The 20,732-nt window shown below is 41.8% G+C and overlaps 1 protein-coding gene across 1 annotated transcript in view; it reads right to left on the bottom strand.

The window, feature by feature from the left end:
* The window catches only part of MPP3 (MAGUK p55 scaffold protein 3), a 46,164-nt gene that overhangs the window by 15,957 nt on the left and 9,475 nt on the right, over positions 1-20,732 (bottom strand). Inside the window, exons 8-17 of the mRNA XM_020972798.2 lie at positions 20,613-20,698; positions 16,134-16,208; positions 14,063-14,259; positions 12,075-12,139; positions 10,016-10,036; positions 8,863-8,904; positions 6,526-6,681; positions 6,358-6,438; positions 489-582; positions 146-254 (exon numbers count right to left, since the gene is read on the bottom strand). Coding sequence (XP_020828457.1) covers positions 146-254; positions 489-582; positions 6,358-6,438; positions 6,526-6,681; positions 8,863-8,904; positions 10,016-10,036; positions 12,075-12,139; positions 14,063-14,259; positions 16,134-16,208; positions 20,613-20,698 — 926 coding nt within the window. The remainder of the gene's footprint in view (positions 1-145; positions 255-488; positions 583-6,357; positions 6,439-6,525; positions 6,682-8,862; positions 8,905-10,015; positions 10,037-12,074; positions 12,140-14,062; positions 14,260-16,133; positions 16,209-20,612; positions 20,699-20,732) is intronic.

Below are 20,732 nucleotides of genomic sequence, written 5' to 3' on the forward strand. Positions count from 1 at the left end.
ATCCCTAGGGTAATACCATTACCATTATACCAGCATTAAAGATCATGACACTAGTTAGCAATTGCTAACTAGTTCATAAAACAGGTTTCCATTGAAAAGAATTATGTTAATAAAAAGTTGTTACAAGACTGGTCCCATAACTCACTTCTGGCTCCACATCCACCAAACAAACTTTGTTTTGGGCCATAACAGACTGAATCGCCTCCAGGCTGGTACCGTAGAGATTTTCTTTGTACTCTCCATGTTCCAGAAATCTGAAACATCAAAAGGGAAAGACATTTATTTCCTGGTATCTCTGACACTGACAAAGCAAAATAAGGAAGTCCATCCAAAATTGGCCTCTTTTCCACTCCTCCCTTGCTTCCCTTTCAAGAAATACCTTCAGTTTGCAGGAAATGTGGGAGTGCAGAACAAAACAGACACACACACACACACACACACACACACACACTCATATCTATTAGGCAGACCTGGTCCCACCAACCTACTTGTTGTGGTGTAAATCAGCCTCAAATACTTGTTTAGAAACAAAATTATATTCGACTCCCTCCTTTTCATGACTCTTCCGGCTCCTGGTTGTATCTAAAACACAAAGTGAGAGATCGTGGAGTGAGAGTTTTAAGGAGCCTAGCTCCCTGATCTTGTCTAGAACTTGGAGCAATCCACACCATCAACATGAATAAAAATGCATAAAAGCAAACATTATCAAGGGAACCAATTATGTTAAAATAAAGATGGGATTTTTCCTATTCAAGACCACAGACCCCTGAAATCTATCCATGAACCCCTTAGAATTAAGAACCTAGGACTAGATGGTTTCCAGCAAACTAGCTCTAAAGAAAATTACTATAAAAGTAAGGATTCTTTCCCATTGACTTTCATTAGCAATGCAGGATATATTATTCTTCTGGCTCAAGAAACCTGATTCCTAAGTATAATCATGTCATATAACAAAACAATACAATGCATGATCTAAAGGAAAAATAGAATAATGGCTGGAATACAGCCTTCTGGGTCTAATTGGAAGCTCCATCTTGCTGGCTGCTTAGTCATGGCCTTCTCCAGTCCTAATAGCCATATTGAAATAAGCTGGGGCAGCCACTTAAGTGGGAATACACACAATCTTTACAATAAGAAAAAGAAAGAAAGAGAGAGAGAGAGAGAGAGAGAGAGAGAGAGAGAGAGAGAGAGAGAGAGAGAGAGAGAGAGAGAGAGAAGAGAAAGAAAGAAAGAAAGAAAGAAAGAAAGAAAGAAAGAAAGAAAGAAAGAAAGAAAGAAAGAAAGAGGAGGGAAGGAAGGAAGGAAGGAAAGAAGGAAGGAAGGAAGGAAGGAAGGAAGGAAGGAAGGAAGGAAGGAAGGAAGGAAGGAAGGAAGGAAGGAAGGAAGGAAGGAAGGAAGGAAAGAAAGAAGGAAGGAAGGAAGGAAGGAAGGAAAGAAAGAAAAGCTGAATTTTTTATGGTAGCCCAACACTGGAAACAAAAGGGATGTCCATGGATTGGGAATGATTAATCAATTTTGTACATAGTGTGATGCCATTAAAGGAAAGAGGGCAATATTTGGAGTCAAAGAGTTTGAATCTCATCTCAGCCTCTTGTTACCTGAGTGACCCTGGGCAAGTCACTTAACCTCTATGGTCCTGTCTCCTTATGTATTTAATGAAGAAGTTAGAGGGAAAAAGAAGGCAGAAAGCATTTTTATAGTATCTATTACATGCCAGGCAGGGCAGCTAGGTCATGCAGTGGATAGAGAGCCGGGCCTGGAGTCTGCAAGACTCATTCATCTTCTTGAGTTCAAATCTGACCTTAGATACTTGCTAGCTGTGTGGCCCTAGGCAAGTCACTTAACTCTATTCGCCTCAGTTTTCTCATCTGTAAAATGAGCTGGAGGAGTTAAGGGCAAACCAATCCAGCATCTTTGCCAAGAAACCTCCAAATGGGGTCATGAAGGGTTGGACATGAGTGAAATGACTGAACAACAACATATACCAGACATGTTACAAATATTATCTGGTTTGATCCTCACAACAACCCTGCAAGGTAGATGCTGTTATTATCCCAATACAGCTGAGGAAACTGAGGTAAACAGAGGTTAAGTGACTGGCCCAGGATCACATCACTAGTAAGTGTCTGGGGCTAGATTTGAACTCAGGTCTTCCTGACTCTAGACCTAGCCCTTTATCTCCTACACCACCTCTAAATTAGCATTAGGCTACATGACCTCAAAGGTTCCTTCTAGAGCTAAACCTATGATGAAATAGGAATGTTCCAGATAGGGACTAGACTTGTGATTTCACTGGTATAGGGAATTACCAATGAGGGAGCTGCCTCTAACAAAGCAGATCAACACTTTCTGTTCCACAGTTAGTCTTAGACAGTTGCCTAAGGCAACCACTTAAGAGGTTAAGTGACTTGTCCAGGATCACACAGCCAGTGTGTATCAGATCTGATCAAACCTGAACACAGATCTTTCTGGCTTTGAGGTGAGCTCTTTCCATTATCCCATGTTGCCTCCATATATGAAGGTAATAAAAATAGTTTTGAACCATAAGAAATAATGAAAATAAGAAATTCAGAGAAACATGAATTATGAATTAATTTAGACTGAAGAAAGTAGATCCACTAGAATAATATACCCAGTGGCTACAGTAATGTGAAACGACGGCTGTTAAATGTAATGACCAATATTGCCTCTACAGGGCAGAAAAGGAAATACATCGTCCTCTTCTGCAAGAAGTGTGGGAATACGGATTCCAAAATATTGCATATGCTGGGTCAGCTAGTTATGCTTAACTTTTTTCTTTGTTACACAGCACAGTTCTATAGCAGACAGGGGTTATATGGTGAGAAAATTAAGATTGATCCTATATCATTTTCTTATTGATCCTATTTACAAGTAATTGATTTAGAACAGTAACTACTTACGTCATGGTTCTTCGTCTCTGAACTTAGTTCAGAGTTCAGCTGGCCTGTAATGTATAAAATTTTTAAAATCCAGCTCTTCTTGCCTCAAGGGAGTTTGCTAACCTTGGGGAATGTGTGAGAAAACAAAAGAGTTTGGGCCTGATAGCTTTACTCCACCAAGCTATTCTTTTTTTTTTTTTCCAGCAAGGCAATTGAGGTTAAGTGACTTGCCCAGAGTCAAACAGTGTTTGACTGAGTGTTGTATGTCTAAGGCTGGATTTGAACTCAGGTCCTTCTGACTCCAAGGCCAATACTGTATCCACTGTGCCACCTAGCTGCCCCTCCACCAAGCTCTTCTTCAAGGATGTCTTGTTTGCTGTCCAAAAGTCTGGGCTGCTATCTCCCACCTGTGCTCAAACAGTGAGCACTTCTTAGTTACATGAGAGAAGGGAGGGTCATTGCTAGCGCCCATCACCAAACTTCCAATCAATCACTTCGTTCCCCACATCTCAGCTCTGTAACCATTAATACATTCAGTACTCTGTACCAAACGGGGGACTGACCTGAACTGAGAGGAAGGACACAATGAGGTAGACACATGGGGGCTAGACATGGATACAGACAAGATAAGACAGGCCACATGCGGGAGTGGGGGGTGAGGAGCTGGGACAGACATGTGGCATTCCAGTGCAGACAAATGGAAGACAAACACTCTTGGACAGTGGGGGGAGAGGGTGACAGAGACAGGCAAAGATCTCCTTTCTCAGTCAGACATATTAAGCCAAGCCCCCACTCTAGTGGAGGCAGCAGTAATGGCAATGGTGGTCTCTCTGCATGTCAGTCCTTCTGCTTTTTAAAAGGTTTTTTAAGGGTTTGGGGGGGCGGGGCATGGACCCCAAGCCAAGCAGCAGTAGCAGGAGCAGGGAGAGCACAGTACTGTACAGTAAGGTTAACATAGGTGGTTTTTTTGGAATGTGGATTTTTTTCAAAATTCTTTATGTAAAGTCAAATTTGCAGAATGAAAATTTACAAAAAGTGAGAACTATCTATAAATGGAAATGTTAGCATTTGAACTAGGACTCATGACCAGGGCCAATATTCCTTCTACACATTACACATACTATAGCATAAGTTAATAACCATCCTCTGATCACCTTGCCACTTAGTGATCCTGTGTTAAAGAGTGCTTATTCATGCCATTAAGAAAAAAGTGGGGGCAACTAGGTCACGCAATGGATAGAGCACCAGCCCTGGAGTCAGAAGGATCTGAGCTCAAACCCAACCTCAGATATTTGACACTTACTAGCTATGTGACCCTGGGCAAGTCACTTAACCCCAACTGACTTGCAAAAAAAAAATATATATATATATATATGTATGTATGTGTGTATATGTATATGTGTGTGTGCACATATACATACATATATACATATACATACACACACACATACATATATATGTATGTATGTGTGTATATGTATATGTGTGTGTGCACATATACATACATATATACATATACATACACACACATATACATAAAGTCTGAGTGCACAGAAACCTAGAAATTGTAGTTGGAGCTATACATGCCTATAGGTCAACGGTTCCTAAGCTTTTTCAGTCTCCATATCCCTTAGTTTTCAGTAAATTTTGCCATCCCCCCTATTAAATATGAAAGGAAATAATTTTCTATAGTTTACTGTGTATGTGTTTCACACACACACAAGAAATGAAATAGAGAAAAATTATTTTCAATTAATGAAATATGTCATTTCAATAAGACAATATAGTTATTTACCAAATATTCTCCTCACCCCTCGACAAGCTTCTTGCACTCCCTGAACATACACATGCCCCAGGCTTGGAACCCCTGCTATAGACAGAAATAGAGAACCAACAAGATGGAGTTGTGACTACATCTCCCAGAATTCATTGAGAATCAGCACTTTGGCTAGCAACATGCCTTTTCTCTGTGTCAATACCACATCATTTGTCTGGGGGAAAGTCTAATTCTGGTTGCTGCATTGTGCCAGAAAGACTGCTTTTCAACCATGTTTAAAGCCCGACTCTGGCACTTTATTATGTGCCTATAGACAAATCACATAAACTTTCCGAACTTCAGTTTTCTCATTAGCCAAATAGAGATAGTATTTGTACCACTTGACTCAAAGGTTCATATAATGATGCTTTTAGACCTGGAAGGGACCACAGACATCATCTCACCCCAGCCCCTCATTTTACAGATGATGAAACTAAAACCCAGGAAAGTGCTCAAGGTCACACAGATAGTAAGTATAAGAGATAGGGTTCAAATCCAGATCCTCTGCTTCCAGAGCCATGACTTTTTCAACTGTACCAAGAGTTTGGGAGGAAAGAGCTACATAAACCTTAAAGCCTTATGTAAGTGTGTGTAAGCTTCTTGCAGACAAGGACTGCACCTTTCTTCTGCCTTTGTTTCTCCAGCTCCTAGCATAGCACTTGCCACATGGTGGGTGCTTGTTGAACTGAATTCAGTTCAGTTCAATTCAAGTGAGCTGAGTTGAACTTAATTGAATTGAATTGCTGTTGAGACAAGTAAAGTTGGCATTATAGGAGTTCCAAAATATTGGCCACCACAGACCCGATTTTAGAGTGGAAGTGACTTTAGTGGCTATCCAGTCCACCTTCCCTCTGAGAATGAATATACCCAACAAGGGTTCATCTGCCCTTTGCTCAAAGATCTCCAGTGAAGAGGAGCCCACCACTTTCCAAGACAGCCCATTAGCTCTAATTGTGAGGAAGTTTCTTCCAAGAGTAACCCTGAATTTGCCTCTATGAAATTCCACATATTCTCCTCTGGGGTCATATAGAACAAAGCTAACTTCTCTTCCACTTAAACATGTGTCAAGTACTTAGACAGGATTATTTGTGCTTCCCCAAGCCTTCTATTCCTCAAGCTAAACATTCCCAGTTCCCTTGACTGCTCTTTATGTAGAGGTCAGTCTGGTTTCCCTCCTCTGGTCACTCTCTAATTTATCAGGGTTGGTTCTTTCTTAAATGTGCTGTGCAGAACTGAACACAATATTCCCATTACTGACTCAAATGGAGCTTGTAGTCTACTATAGTATAGCTTTGTTAAGAATGCCCTCTGAAGAGAATGTTGTACTCAATGTAAGTGTGTGGGAGAAAGTCTAAGAACCTTATTGCTAATGCAGAACCCCCTCCCCACCCACCTTCAACATCCCTGACAGTCTTCCAGCTGCTGCTTGACGCAACCCAGAACCTACTACAGCTCCCTGCATACAGAAGACACAACGTTTTTCTACGTTGAATTTCCGTGTATCATCTGGAATTGTCATACATTCTGATTATATTTGACTTTGTTGTCTACTTTCACTCATATAACATGTAAGGTAGGTGACAATCAAGCAAGGCTGAGAGGAACCCACAACAGAGAAGAAACCCACAAACACCCACTTACGTGGGACAGCAACACCATATTGCTGGGGATTCTCAGCCACCACCTTCTGTTTTAGCTCATTCAGCCTGGCACCCACAGAACCTGCCAAGAGTGAACACGAAGTTAACAAGAGACTCAGCCCCCTCTCTTGAATCCCAATGGTCCTGTCCCCTAAAGGAAATCACTCACCAATTAGGACAACCAGTCGATGCCTCTCCCCGGGCTGATGCTGGTACTTGGTCACTTCTTCGTATGTCAGGAGCTCAGGAGGCTCTGGCACCTTACCTTCATTTTGGCTGCTAGGTCTCTCTTTGCGGCTTAACCTGAAGCTCCTCCGGAGCCCAGCTGAGGAGTGAGAAGAGAATATTAAACCAAACTGGATCCAGACCTGAAGGAATTCTCCTAGCCAACACTCTCCAGCCTTCCCTCTTAGGGCATGAGATACCATACTGCTTACTATGCTGAAGTGTGGGTGTGAGTGGGGAGACCCTGAAGAGAATATTTCCCACTGGGTGGAACCACCCCAATCTCTTGCCTCAGAAAAAGAATGGGAGTTTCTACAGTCATTTAAAAACCTCACCCCTCTAAGTTAGCCCCTCTTCCTGAGCAGTCCTGGAAAAAGTCATTCAATTATGTTGACTGATCCACCACAAATTTATGCTATCTTATCTCACTGTTGCAACTTTTTACTCTTCCCGAATGGTCTTGCTAACACATTCCCCACAGAAGTTTTTCCAGACTTTCTCTTCTTTCCTTCCCACTCCCTCTTAGCTGAGGATCTCCACTGATGCTTGACTTCTCACTCTCCCTCACACCCCATATCCAATCAGTTGCCAAATATTGTTGATTCTACCCCCACAACTTCTCTCACCGCTGTCCTCTTCTCTCTGCTCACATAGCTCAACACTCCAGTTCAGGTCCTTATCAACTTTTCCTGGACTATTGCAATATCCACCTAACTAGTCTCCCGACTTCACATTACTTCCCTCTCCAAAACATTCTCCATACAACTGTCAAGATACTGATCACCTATATTCCCAAAGCAGAGATCTGATCATGTCATTCCTCAGCTCAGCTCACAAAACTCCAGCACCTCCTTATTTTTTTTCCCATAGGTTAAATTACAGACTCTTCTGTTAAGCATTTAAAGCCCTTTACGATCTGGCTCCACTGACTATGCCTTGCTCCCTTTCACACACCGGAAATTCCATCTCCTGCTCTGAACCTTCTCACAGGCCCCCATACCTAAAATGCACTCATCCTCACTTCTACCTCTTAAAACCCTTAGTTTTTTTTTCAAATCACAGCTCAAGCACCATCTCCTACAAGATACCTTTGCTAGTGCCTCCTACCCAGGTGTAATTACCTTGTGCTGACACTGCATATTTTGTATATATTTAAATGTGTATAAAATGTGTTTCCAAAGCATACAAACTCTTTGCGGAGAGGTGCTTTTTTTTTTCTTCTTCATCTCCAGGGCCTAGCATAAATGGCCAGCACATGATAGGCATTTAAAAATGTGTGTTGATTGATTGCCCTTCTTACATCCACAGGGCCTGCAGGGGTCTGAGATGACAGGGACCTCAGAAGCCAGCTGGCCCTGGGACTCTTCACCTTTTTGTGTGTAATGGACCCCTGTGGCACTCTAGCAAAGCCCATGAAGTCCTTTTCAAAATTTAATGATGAAATTTTTAATAATTAAAGGAAATGCTAAATTTTAATTAGAAGTTAGTGAAAATTAAGATTTTTCCCACTTAAGCTCATGGACTCCCTAAAATCTATCTTTGGACCCCAGGTGAGGAATCCCTGGTTTAGTGACTTCCAGAGAGGGGAAATCTACACCTTCCCAAGGCAGCCCAGTCTACCTCTGCACAGCTGTAATTGCTAGGACTTTACATTTATTTACCTCTTTGTATCTCCCACCCAAAGCTCCTAGTTCTGCCCTCTGGGCTGACCAAGCCCACCAAGTCTAAAACCTCTTCCCAGTGACAGCCCTTCCAATTTAAGACAGCTACCATGCACCAGTCTGATTTTTCTCTGCTCCATACTAACTTAACACCACCCCCACCCCCTCCCAATTCCCTCAAGTAAATAAAAGATGGGGAACCTGCAGCCTCAAGGCCACACTTAGCCCTCTAGGTCCTCAAGTGCAGCCCTTTGACTGAATCCAAACTTCATGGAATAAATCCCATTAATGGAAGGATTTGTTCTGTAAAATGTGGACTCAGTCAAAAGGCTGAACCCAAGGACCTAGAAGGCCATATGTGGCCTCAAGGCCACAGGTTCCCCACTCACTCTAGATGATTCCTGAAAAAAGACCAAGAAAGGTAGTGTCGGGAGAGGATGGGGTGGAAGGAAACTTTACACCCTCCTCCTCTGTGGTGACAGAGAAAGCAATGGAGCCACGGCTCCACCAAATCATCTGGCTTCTGAAGCCACATCTGGTGGCTCTGCTTTTGCTTCCCTTTTGGATGTGCCTGTATGAGGCACTGCCTGAGTCCTTAGCAGGAGATATGGGGTCCTCACCGATGTAATGTCCATTGAAGTAACCCTCACTGTCACAGTTCTCTGCAAATGAAAGAGAGAAAAAGCACAAGGAAATGAGATCCAGGTACAGCAGAGGATGAACCTTCCCTGCAGTGAGAGGGACAAACTCACATCCCAGAAGGGGGTGTAGGGGCTGAAAGTTGGGCAGCAAAGAAATCACTCCAACTCTGCTCATTTGCATAGGATCTGAGAGAAATTAGATGAGCCCCTCTGGCAGATGGCTCAGAAGGAAGCCAGGTAGAAATCTCTCGGGGCTGGCAGCCTGAATTGCTCTCATGTCACTATGGTGAACCTGTTGATTGCCTGGCTTTAGCCCCCAAGCAGCATTTCAATATAGGTTATCCCAAAAGCCCTAATAACTTAATGCTGTGCCGAGGCTTTTGGGACAACCGGTCATCAGTGACCAGCCCACTCCCCTACCTAAGCTAGAGAACACTTTCTTAGTCTCCCTCAGTTGACAGAATCATGGAGCAAGTCAGGTTCAAGGAAGAATTTTAATCTAGAGGTAAAATACAACCCTTCCACCAGTACTCCCTCCTGTCCTCTCCCAATTATCTAAGGGAATATCTTAGGACACTTGGGAGGTAGGGCAGGGGAACAGGAAGGACACCAACACATTTAGATAGACTGAGGCAATCTTCAGCTTGCTAGCAAATCAGAGGAGCTTCCAGAGTCAAAAGATCTAGAGCCAGAAGGCACCTGAAAAATCACATAGTCTAAATATCTATTTTTACAAGCAAGGAAACTGAGGCCCAGAGAGATGAAGCAAGTTGCCTGGGAGTTAACAGCAGACTCAAGATTTGAACCCAAATCTGACTTCAAATTCTGGTGCATATTCCAGTATACTATTCTATTGCTCATCTCCCCCAACCCTCTTATCTTATAAATGAGGGAAATGAGGCCTTGAAAGATGGAGTAACTTGTCCAAAGTCACACATGCAGCAGAACCTACAGTCTGACGTAAATCCAGAAAAAGATGTGTGAACAGCAGAAGAGACTCAGCAGCCAGCACAGGATAGTTGCTGGGGGGTTTTAAACACCACATAATTTATGAACAGCTGTCATACATTTGAAGGGAATGCAGAGGACAGAGGCTAGCTCTCCTCTAAGCCAAAACAAATGCAGAGCCTACCTTTATCACAAGACTGATCATCTTCCGTTTGCACAAAAGACAGATAAAGCAGAGTTAGAAGGTAGAAATGTGGGCAAGACAGCCCACAGCTGAGGGGCATCAGCATCCTTGGGTGTCTGAGGAACTCTCCATATGCCCCCTTTTCCTCTGCCCCAGCAAACCAGTGACCTGAACTGAAATGGATTATTAAACCCAGCAGCCTTGGTTTAATTAGTTTCTCTCTGTTTGGCTCATTAAAAGCCCAGAGGAAACCAACTTCATTACATGCATCTTAAGCAGCCTGATTGAAGCTAATTTATTCATGGGCACCTTCTGTTTGTCTGTAATTTCCTGGGGACAGCTTTTAACCAGGGACACTTCGATACTGGTTTCAACATTTGCCGTAAAAACATGCAAAAACTTGAAGGAGAGCTGCTCTTTGGTAGCCACAGAAGGGAAAGGGGTCTTATTGCACCCGTTCTGAGGGATTAGAATTACTTCTGACTTCAGAGAACCTGTTTCCATTCTGAACTCTACACCAATTCAGATGCCAGCACGTCAAAGACAAGAGACAGAAAAGTAGATGTGTTTGCCACAGAGCACCTGAGGATCACACCAGCCCGTCCCCAACACCCAGGGAGCCTTAAATGGCTGGGGCCATATTCATTCAGGGGTGGAAGAAGATAGTAAAACACTCCCCCTTTTTTTACTTTTCCCTCTCAACTAGGTCAGCTAGATGTACAATGGATAGAGCATTGGCATCAGGAAGACCTGATTTCAAGTCCAGCCTTACACTCTTACTAGCTGTGAGACCCTAGGCAAGTCCCTTAACCTCTACCTCGGTTTCTTCAACTGTAGAATGGAGATAACAATAGCACCAACCTCAAGGGTTGTTGTGAGGATCAAATGAAACAGTATTTGTAAAGCACTTAGTACAGAGCTTGGCATACAGTAGGCACTTAATAAATGCTTGTTCCTTTCTTCCCACAGTTAACTCTGATCTGGGGATCTTTACAACTGCCATGTTTCCATTCCATTGCAAATTATTCCCTTCTCTCCCTTCCAATCCTTTCCTGCCCTTCCCACCAAAACCTCATGGTAAGATAGCCAGAGCACCTGAGGTCACCCAATCATAGAATATTAGAATGAGAAGGGACCTTAAAACCCATCTAGTCCAATCCTATAATTTTATAATGATGATGATGATGATGATGATGATGATAATGGTGATGATAGCATTTATATAGCACTTTAAGGCTTGTAAAGCTCTTTAAAATTATTATCTCATTTTATCCTCACAACTCTAGGAGATGGGTGCCATTATTATCCCCATTCTACAATGAAGAAACTGAGGCAGATAAAGATGAAGTGACCTACCCAGGGTCACTCAGCTAGTGATCTGAGACAGGACTTGAAATCAGGTCTTCCAGACTCCAGGTGTAGCCCTCTATCTATCCCCTTTACCACAGGGAAGGGAAGTATCTCAGTTTACAAAGCTAGTCAATGAGTGAATAGCCAAGACCAGTCAGCACCCACATCTCCTAACCCCCAATCCACTGCTTTTCCCACTGTGTGGAAATGGATTTATTATCTACTTCTTGCTTTCTTCTCCAGTGTAGATGTTAACTCATACTTGTGCAGGGTTTTCAGCTATACAAAGCACTCTTCCCATAACAACCTCATGAGGGAGGCCATGCAATTATCATCAAGCCCATTTTAGAGATGAGAAAATTGAGGCTCAGAGAGATGACATGATTTGCCCATGATCACAAAGCTGAGTGGTGTCAGAGTTGGCATTTGTACACTCACACATTAGACTGTAAGTTCATTGGGAATAAGGATCATTTCCTTCTTTGTACTTATATCCCCAGCCAGTGTCATAGTCCCTGACACATAGTAAGTGCTTTGGAAATACTTGTTGATTAACCCAGTTGATGGAACAAATTGCCTAATTCCAGGTCCAAAGCTCTTTCCATTTCGCCATGTTGGGCTCCTTCCCTCTGGACCTGGGCCCCCAAGAGTGTCTCTCCCTGGGGCAGAAATATTATCTGGTGAAATTCTCCCTGCAAAACCAACTTACACAATGGCTTCTTGATGCTTCTGGGGCTCTGCAAGGTGCCCATGGCTCTCCTGTAGGTCAAGCGCCTGTGGAAGGATGCAAAGCATTACCTGGGATTGAGGGATCAGTGGAAAGAAAGGCCCTAAGGAGCTGAAGACCAGGTGGCAAATACCTGATAGCAGCATTTGTTGTGGAGTGAACACTAAGTGACCTTCCTTAGACCATCAAGAGAGATTTCAAGGGAGTTGGTTGAAATGCTGATAGAGGCAGGACAGAGAGAATTCAGATTTGGCCCCAGGCCCCAGGCCCCAGTTTCCTTGGATCAAGTGCTCCTTATGTGGCCTGTTACCTGGGTATCCTATCCTAGCAGAATGTTCTAGGAGAGGAGGCTAGGGAACCTGCCTATTCATCAGGAAAATTTTCACATACCCTTCAACAGGAATCAGCTATATATTCTTGCATCTCCAAAATAATATTAATAACTCTTTAGCTAATTTATTATTTTTAATTGATAACTTTAATACTTATAGCTTTTTAAGGCTTTTAAAGCATTTAACAAATATCATCTCATTTGATCATCACAATAACCCTGTTATATAAATACTGTTGTTGTTGTTTGTTGTTGTTACTATTTTGAGACTGGGTCTCTATATTTTGCCCTAGTTGGATGTGCAGCAACCACCCACAGGGCCCACTACTGATCTGCTTGGAAGCTTTGACGTGTTCCTGTTTTAACCTGGCTCAGTTCATTCCTCCTTAGGCAGCCTGGTGGCCCTTCACTTTTTTTTTTGCAGGGGTCGTGGAAAGGGGGGATCAGGGAGGAGCCTGTATTAGTGCAGACCTCTGATCAGCTTTAATCCTACTGCAGCTCAGAACTCTACACTCAAATGATCAAACAAGATCAGCCTCCCCATCAGCTGGAATTACAAACCTGTGCCACCAGATACCAGCCACTATGCCCTGAGGTGGATGCTATTATTATCTCCATTTTACAGATAAGGAAATTGAAGTTCAGGGAGGTTAAAAGCCCAGGGTCACACTGCTAAGTAAGTGTCTGAGTTAGGATTCAAACCCAGGTGTTCCTGATCTTGTGACCAGCACTCTCTCTACTGCCCCGTATGCAGTAGGATTGGAATAGTAACAATAATAGCTGACATCTACACAGCACTTGAAGTTATATATATTTGTGTATATATATATATACATATATATATATATGTATATATATATATGTGTGTGTGTGTGTGTATGTGTGTATGTGTGTATGTTTATATATGTACATGTATATTTATATATGTACGTGTACATGCATGTATATATTGTATTTATGTGTATATATGTGTTTATGTCTGTGCCTCATATGTATGTGCTTACATGTGTGTCTGTACATGTGTCTGCATGTTTGTGTATGTGTGTATGTATGTGTGTTTATATACACATGTGTATATGTATATGTATGTTTGTGTGCGCATGTGTGTATATGTTCATATACGTCTCTCTTTCTATATATAAATATATATACATACACACACGTGTGTGTGTGTGTGTGTGTGTGTATGTATACATCTCACTTGACTAATCAATCAGCAAACATTTATTTAACATTATGTTCCAGCAACTGTTCTAAGAGGCAAGGATACAATGACAAAAAGACAAGATGAAACATTCCCCCTCTTCAAAGAGTATTCATGCTATTGGATTAGATAGTGCATACACATAATAGCTTATACACAATGTATACAAAATGAATACCAGGTAATGGAGGAGGGGCAGGGAGGTACCAAAGATATCATTACCTCCATTTTAGAGAGCAAGAAGCTGGAGCTCAGAACATTTAAGTGACTTGCCAATGTTCTGATACTTACACAGCCAGTACGTATCAGGGGCAGGATTCAAACTTGGGTCTTTCTGATGTTAAGCCCAGTATTTTTATCCATTCCTCAGTGCTGCATTCATGGCCTCCCTCTCCCAGTCTGCTAGGTATCAGATGACTGACAAGATAGACCCACCTTTCTTGGAACTGCTTGGAGGGAATGAGGCCGGCTCGGAGGTTGGTGTCCCCTACACGCTTTGCCTGCCACCATGTGGGGTCATCTTGGCTCACCACTTCAAGGATGTGCCTCCTCTGAAAGGGCAACCCTGCCTCCTGACAGGGGATGGCTTTATCCTCCCTGGGACTGTACTGGAAGAGAGCCCTCATGAATACCTGAGGAGGGAGAAGAATCTTGGAGTGAGGTTCCCAGACCCATCTGCCAAGGGGAACCTCCTTTATAGCCAAGAGGAAGTGAGGGGGGAGGAAGGAAAAGGAAGACACAATTACCTGGATGATCAACCTTTGAAAAAATTAATGGCGACATAATCTGTTGTCGAAACGATCCTGGTTTTACAGCCTCCTGGAAAAACCTGTATTTGGCTTTCGTGTCAAATGAGTTTGGCTATGTAGACCTAGTCTAGCCCTGAGCTTGCAATCTGAAATCTATGATAACACAGGGACACTCTCCAGTAAAACAGTAATAGAAGAAGCTAGGGGATCCTCAAGGTGATTACTGCCCTGTCTTCATTATCATTCTGTTTTGTTTTGTTTTGTTTTGTTTTGTTTTTAATGGCTGGGCTCCTGAGATCTTATGTGACAATTCTTCTTGGAAGCAATATTTTCTGGTCTTGAAAAATATGCATATGTTCTAGCTAAAGACCAAACTGTAATTAATGCTCACTGTAAGAGACCAAGGTTTAGCTTTGAGAATAGAAGATTAAGCAGAAACACAAATGCATGAATTTGCTGATTGTTCTTTCTTCCCTTGTGGGCATCATTTATTGTTCAGTTAAGTCATAGATAAATTCCATCAATAGTCCGAAAATTAAAGAGCATGTGCCAACATAAACATTGATGAAGAGAGATGACAGCAGTCCTCTTTAAGGGTTTTCAGAATACCAAAAAGGATATTTTAAAAGACAATTACTAGTTATGAAAGCAAAAGAGTAATCACAAGGACAAATGATCACTTTGTCAATTTCAAAGACTATTTCTGACGCACTAACAGCGAGCAAAGAAAAAAGAGTTCAGTTATTGTTCAGACATGTCTGGCTCTTCATGACCCCATTTGGGGTTTTCTTGGCAAAGATACTGGAGCGGTTCACCATTTCCTTCTCCAGATCATTTAACAGATGAGGAAACTGAGGCAAATGAGATAAGTGACTTGCCCAAGGTCACAGAGCTAATAAGTGTCTGAGACCAGATTTGAACGCAGAAATAGGAGTCTTCCTGATTCTAGGCCCAGAAGTCGATCTGTGCTGTGCCACCAGTTAAATAAACAAATAAGAAATATCAAGCATTGGACTATACTAATTTCTTGGTTGTTAATAATAATAATTATCACTATCATCATCATTATTATTATAGCTAGCATTTATGGAGAAAGCATTTTATGGTTTATAAAGCACTTGATATACCTTATCAACCCTGGGAGGTAGGTGCTATTATCACCCCCATTTTACAGATGGGAAAATTGAGACAGATAAGTGGCTTGCTCAGAATCACACAGGATGTAGGCCTCAGAGGCAGGATTTGAAATGCCTCTCAGGTCTTCTGAAATCAATCTCCAACACTCCATGCCCAATGCCATCTAGTGCAGCCTGATTGAAAATGGACATTAGTCATTTGAAATACAACATTTTAGCAGTTCTGTCCTGCCTTGTCTCAACTTCCCTATGCTGTGGTCAGTCTCAAATTCTAACCTGATATGTTCCCTTACCACTTTCTCCCCTAGGTAGAGATCCTGAGGGAGGACAAAATGAAATTGCTCACTTTGTTTCCAAACAAAGATCTCATTTACCTCAGTGGCCAAAATGGTTCTCCCTTCCAGTGGCAAAGTCAAGTCATCTCATGTGATATGCCAACCAGTAGGGACATGGATTAGACATGAAGAACATCCTAACTGTAACAGTGATAGAGATATTAGAACATGCTACTAAGAAAGAAAAGGGCCAGTTAGCTCAGGGTCTGCCTCACATCATCCATTATCTGTTAGAAAGCCATTTCACCTCCAACCCTCACCTCCCACCTCAATGAAGAGCCCATACCTTGCTGTCTTTTAATCGATCTTCTTCTTTGACAGCCGGGATGATTTTTAAAGTGATGGATCCTTGGGACTGCGCCTGAAAGGCAGAGAAGATGGAAATGGGTTGTCTTCCTAAATGGAGTTCAATTTTTTTTTCATTCCTAAAAACTCAACTTGAAAAAGAAAAGAAGCCTGATGGATCAGGAAATGGCTAAAACAAATTGTGGCATAGGAAAGTGATGGAATATCCCTGCCATCCTATACAGCAAATAGGAGGAATTTGGAGAACTGTAGGAAGACTTACATGAACTGATCAAAAGTGAAGTAAGCTGAAATCAGCAAAAACAATATACACAGTGACCACAACAAACAAAAAGAAAGAAAAGATCCAGCAAGGGAAGCCACATGGTGTGGCTTGATGGCCACCCTTAGCTAAGGAGAAGATATGAAGATGTGCATCTCCCTCCTGCTAGGTAGCACAGGGGATAGAGTGCTAGACTTGGAGCCAAGAAGATCTGAGTTCAAATCCAGGCTCAAGTATATACTAACTGAGTGGCCTGGGCAAATCACTTAAGCTTTATCAGCCTCAGTTTCCTCTTCTGTAAAATGAGAGCAACAATAGTACCCACCTCCCAGGATTGTGAGAATCAAATGACATAACATAGGCAAAGTGCTTTGTGAACCTTAAAGTGCTCTAGAAATTTGAGCTCTTTGGAAAGGTAAAAGCTATGGAGTGCACAATGTTGTCAGATGTGGTCACTGGTTAGCTTGGTTTTTAATTGTTCTTTGATAGAGAAAGCTCACTGGGTGGATAACGGTGAGGTAAATCCAGAAATGACTGAGATGCAAGAAATCAATAAAGCTAATTAATTAACAAAGAAGGAAGGTGGAGGGGGAAAGGAGGGAATCGGGAAAAAGAGAGAGAGAGAGAGAAAGAAAGAAAGAAGAAAGAAAGAAAGAAAGAAAGAAAGAAAGAAAGAGAGAGAGAGAGAGAGAGAGAGAGAGAGAGAGAGAGAGAGAGAAGAAAGAAAAAGGAAGGAAGGAAGGAAGGAAGGAAGGAAGGGACAGAGAAAAAAGGAAGGAAGGATGAAAAAAGAAGGAAGGAAGGAGAGGGATGGAGGAAAGGAAGAAGGGAGGAAAGGAGAAAGAAAAAGAAAGAGAAAGAAAGGAAAACAAAACAAAGAAAAGTAGTTTTCCTAACTTTTCTCTGCATCTCCCTTAATAAAAAGTATCCACAAGTGAGAAGGATGCTCAAATTGACTCCAAGAAGAATATGTTTGGATTTCAACTCTCTCTCCTGACAATGAATTCTTCAAAATGCTTCTTGTTGACACATTTTGTCCTTTATTGGATTTCAATTACTTTCTTCTTCTCTCCTAACCTCCTCCATCACACTTTCCCTTCTTCCTCTATTTCTTCACTATTACCTACTAATGCACAGTCTCTTGTTTTCTATTATTTAGGGGGTGTTTTCCAGGCTCCCCTCCCACCTCTTCTGATTGGTCTTCTACTTTCTGGTAACTTTTCCTAGGCTGTTCTCCATCCTGGAGGCTGACACCTCAACCCCACTGGTGAATGCCCTCCTTCTGACCAATGGGACAAAATCATCCAGATTTTCCATCTATAACCTGTTCTGACATCTAGAAGGAGAGAGGAGAGGAAATAAGTATTTATTAAGGACCAATGCCTACTATGTGTTAGGTACCACACGGAGCATTTTAACAAATATTATCTAATTTTATCTTCCCAACAATCCTGGGAGGTAGGTGCTATTATTATATCCATTTTACAGATGGGGAAACGGAGTCTCAGGTTAAGTGACTTGCCCAGAGTCACACAGCTAGTATGGGAGCACTGGCTGTAAGTAGAGTTAGGTCACCTAGGTTCAAATCCTATCTTTGCTATCTCATTCAATCAACAAGCATCTGTTAAAGTGCCCTACTATGCTCTGAGCTCCACGCTAGGCCTTGGAGAGCAAAAGATGCGACCTTAGGTAAGTTATTTCTTTGGGTCTCAGTTTCCTCATCTTGTGACCCAAGGGAGTTGGACTAGAAGATCTCATAATAGGTCCCTTTCAACTCTAAATTTAAACTGGATAAATTGGGTCACTTTACCTAAGGGAAACAGAGATAAGTTCCAGGAGATGGGAAGGGAGAGAGAGGCCTTTGTAAAGGGCCCGTAGGAATCAAGTTCCCTTCAAATGCCAGGCTTTCCAACCAGATCTCTCCAGAATCCTTCTAACTTTCACATCATTAACATGAAAAGTCTAGTGGAGTGTTTGAGGGACAGGATGTCAATGACATTTCACTTTAGCCTTACTGTCACCATGTTGGACAATTCAGGCTATCCCAAAAGTCTTAGTGCAGTTTTAAGCTCTTAAAGGAAGACTTTTAGGATACTCCTCTATGTGTTCCTAATGATACCTCATATGCATTCACTTTATATTGTTTTAAGCTCTTTGAAGATTAAACCATACAACCATCCTGTGAAGTTGACAGAGTGCTCAACCCATTTTACAGATGAGAAAACAGATACAGAAAGATATGTGACTTGCCCAAGGTCATTCAATCATCAAGCTTTTTTAAAAATTTTTTGTTTTTGGCTAGTTAATGGAGTTAAGTGACTTGCCCAGGGTCACATAGCTAGTAAGTGTTATGTGTCTGAGGCCAGATTTGAGCTCAGGTCTTCCTGAATCCAGGGCTGGTGCTCTATCCACTGTGCCACCTAGCTGCCTCATCAACAAACATTTTTAAGCCCTTACTATGTGCCAGGCACTGCGCTAAGCACTGGGCATACAAAGAAAGACAAAACCAGTGGCTGTCCACAAGGATCTTATATTCACATGGGGGTGGGGTGGCAGAGTCAATGTCATAAAACCATAGAGCATGGGATTACAGACCTAGAGATGAAAAGGACTTCACAGGCCATTTAGGCCGACTGCCTCTTTTTACAAATGAGGAAACTGAGCCCCAGAGAAGTTAAATGATTTGTTCAAGGTTACACACTTACTAGAAACAAGTATCTTGACTCCCAGGCCAGAACTCTCGCTACTATACTATGTTGCCTTCCTCCTATGCTGCCACATTCCCCAGTCAGTAACTTAGTCAGAAAGATGGAGAATTTTTCTTACGTCTCGTTTTCTCCACCTGTAAAATGGGGGTAATAATACCTGTCCTTCAAATGTTGGAGGGGATGTGGGAAAAATGGGACACTAATGCATTGTTGGTGGAATTGGGAACTGATCTAATCATTCTGGGAAGTAATTTGGAACTATGCCCAAATTGCTATAAAACTGTGCATAACCTTTGACCCATAACTGGGTCTGTATCCCAAAGAGATCAAAGAAAAAGGAAAAATACTTGTATTTACAAAAATATTTATAGCAGTTCTTTTTGTGGTGGAAAAGAATTGGAAATTGAGAGGATGCCCATAAATTAGGGAATGGCTAAACAAGTTGTTGTATATGATTGTGATGAAATACTACTGTCCTATAAGAAATGATGAGCAGGATGCTCTCAGAAAAACCTGGAAAGACTTACATGGACTAATGCAAAGTGAAATGAACAGAACCAGGAGAATATTGTGCACAGTAACAGCAATACTGTAAGATGATCAACTGTGAATGACTTAGCTATTCTCAACAATACAATGATCTAAGACAATTTCAAAGGACTCATGATGAAAAATGCTATCCACCTCCAGAGAAAGAATTGATGTAGTCTTAATGCAGATCAAAGCATGCTTTTTTTAAACTTTATTTTTCTTGGGTTTTGTTTTGGTCTGTGGTTTCTTTCACAACATGACTAATATGGAAATATGTTTAGCATGACTGCACGTGTGTAATCTATATCAAATTGCTTACCTCCTCCACTGGGGGGAGAGGAGGGAAGGAATTTGGTACTCAGGTTTTTTTTTTAAAATGAACATTAAAAATTTTTGCATGTGGTTGAAAAAAAAGAAATATATTTTTTTAAAATAATACCTGTCCTTCCTATTTCACAGGGGTGTTTTGAGGATGAAACAATCACATGCCAACTTTGGCAGCAGTTAGAGTTTGCTCCCATAGAAATGGGAGAATCTGAGGCTGGATGTAACTGAGGAGGTAAGAGGATTGAATGAGAGGAGGAATGAGAGATAAGAAGTCCGTGAGATTTGAATCCAAACTCTCCTCCTGTCCACTGGCCTCCCTTTTATACAGCCTCCGTATCTTGTAAATATTCCCTCTGCTAATCATCTCCAATTTATCTCATAAATATCTTGTTTGTATGTAGTATTTACAATGTTGCTTTCCCCCATTAGACCGTGAGCTCCTTGAGGGCAAGGACTGTTTTTTGACTTTCTTTGCTTAGCACAATGCCTGGCACATAGTAGGAACTTAATAAATGCTTGCTTACTATTGATTGACTGTAAATAAGGAAGCTAACATTCACCCTAACTCCCTAGGGTTCCCAGAAAGTCATCGAGATGAAACACCCCTCAACAACCCCAAAACAATACACACCAGAATTTGACTGATTTCATCCGGCCGCTTATGCAGGACCACAATCCCATTGACTTCCCTCAGCTCATCTCCAACATGCACCAAACCTGAAAAGAAGACAAAGTAGTTTATGGAGCAAGG

Source organism: Phascolarctos cinereus, unplaced genomic scaffold (genome assembly GCF_003287225.1).
Source record: "Phascolarctos cinereus isolate Bilbo 61053 unplaced genomic scaffold, phaCin_HiC Scaffold_5;HRSCAF=322, whole genome shotgun sequence".
Taxonomy (NCBI): Eukaryota; Metazoa; Chordata; class Mammalia; order Diprotodontia; family Phascolarctidae; genus Phascolarctos; species Phascolarctos cinereus.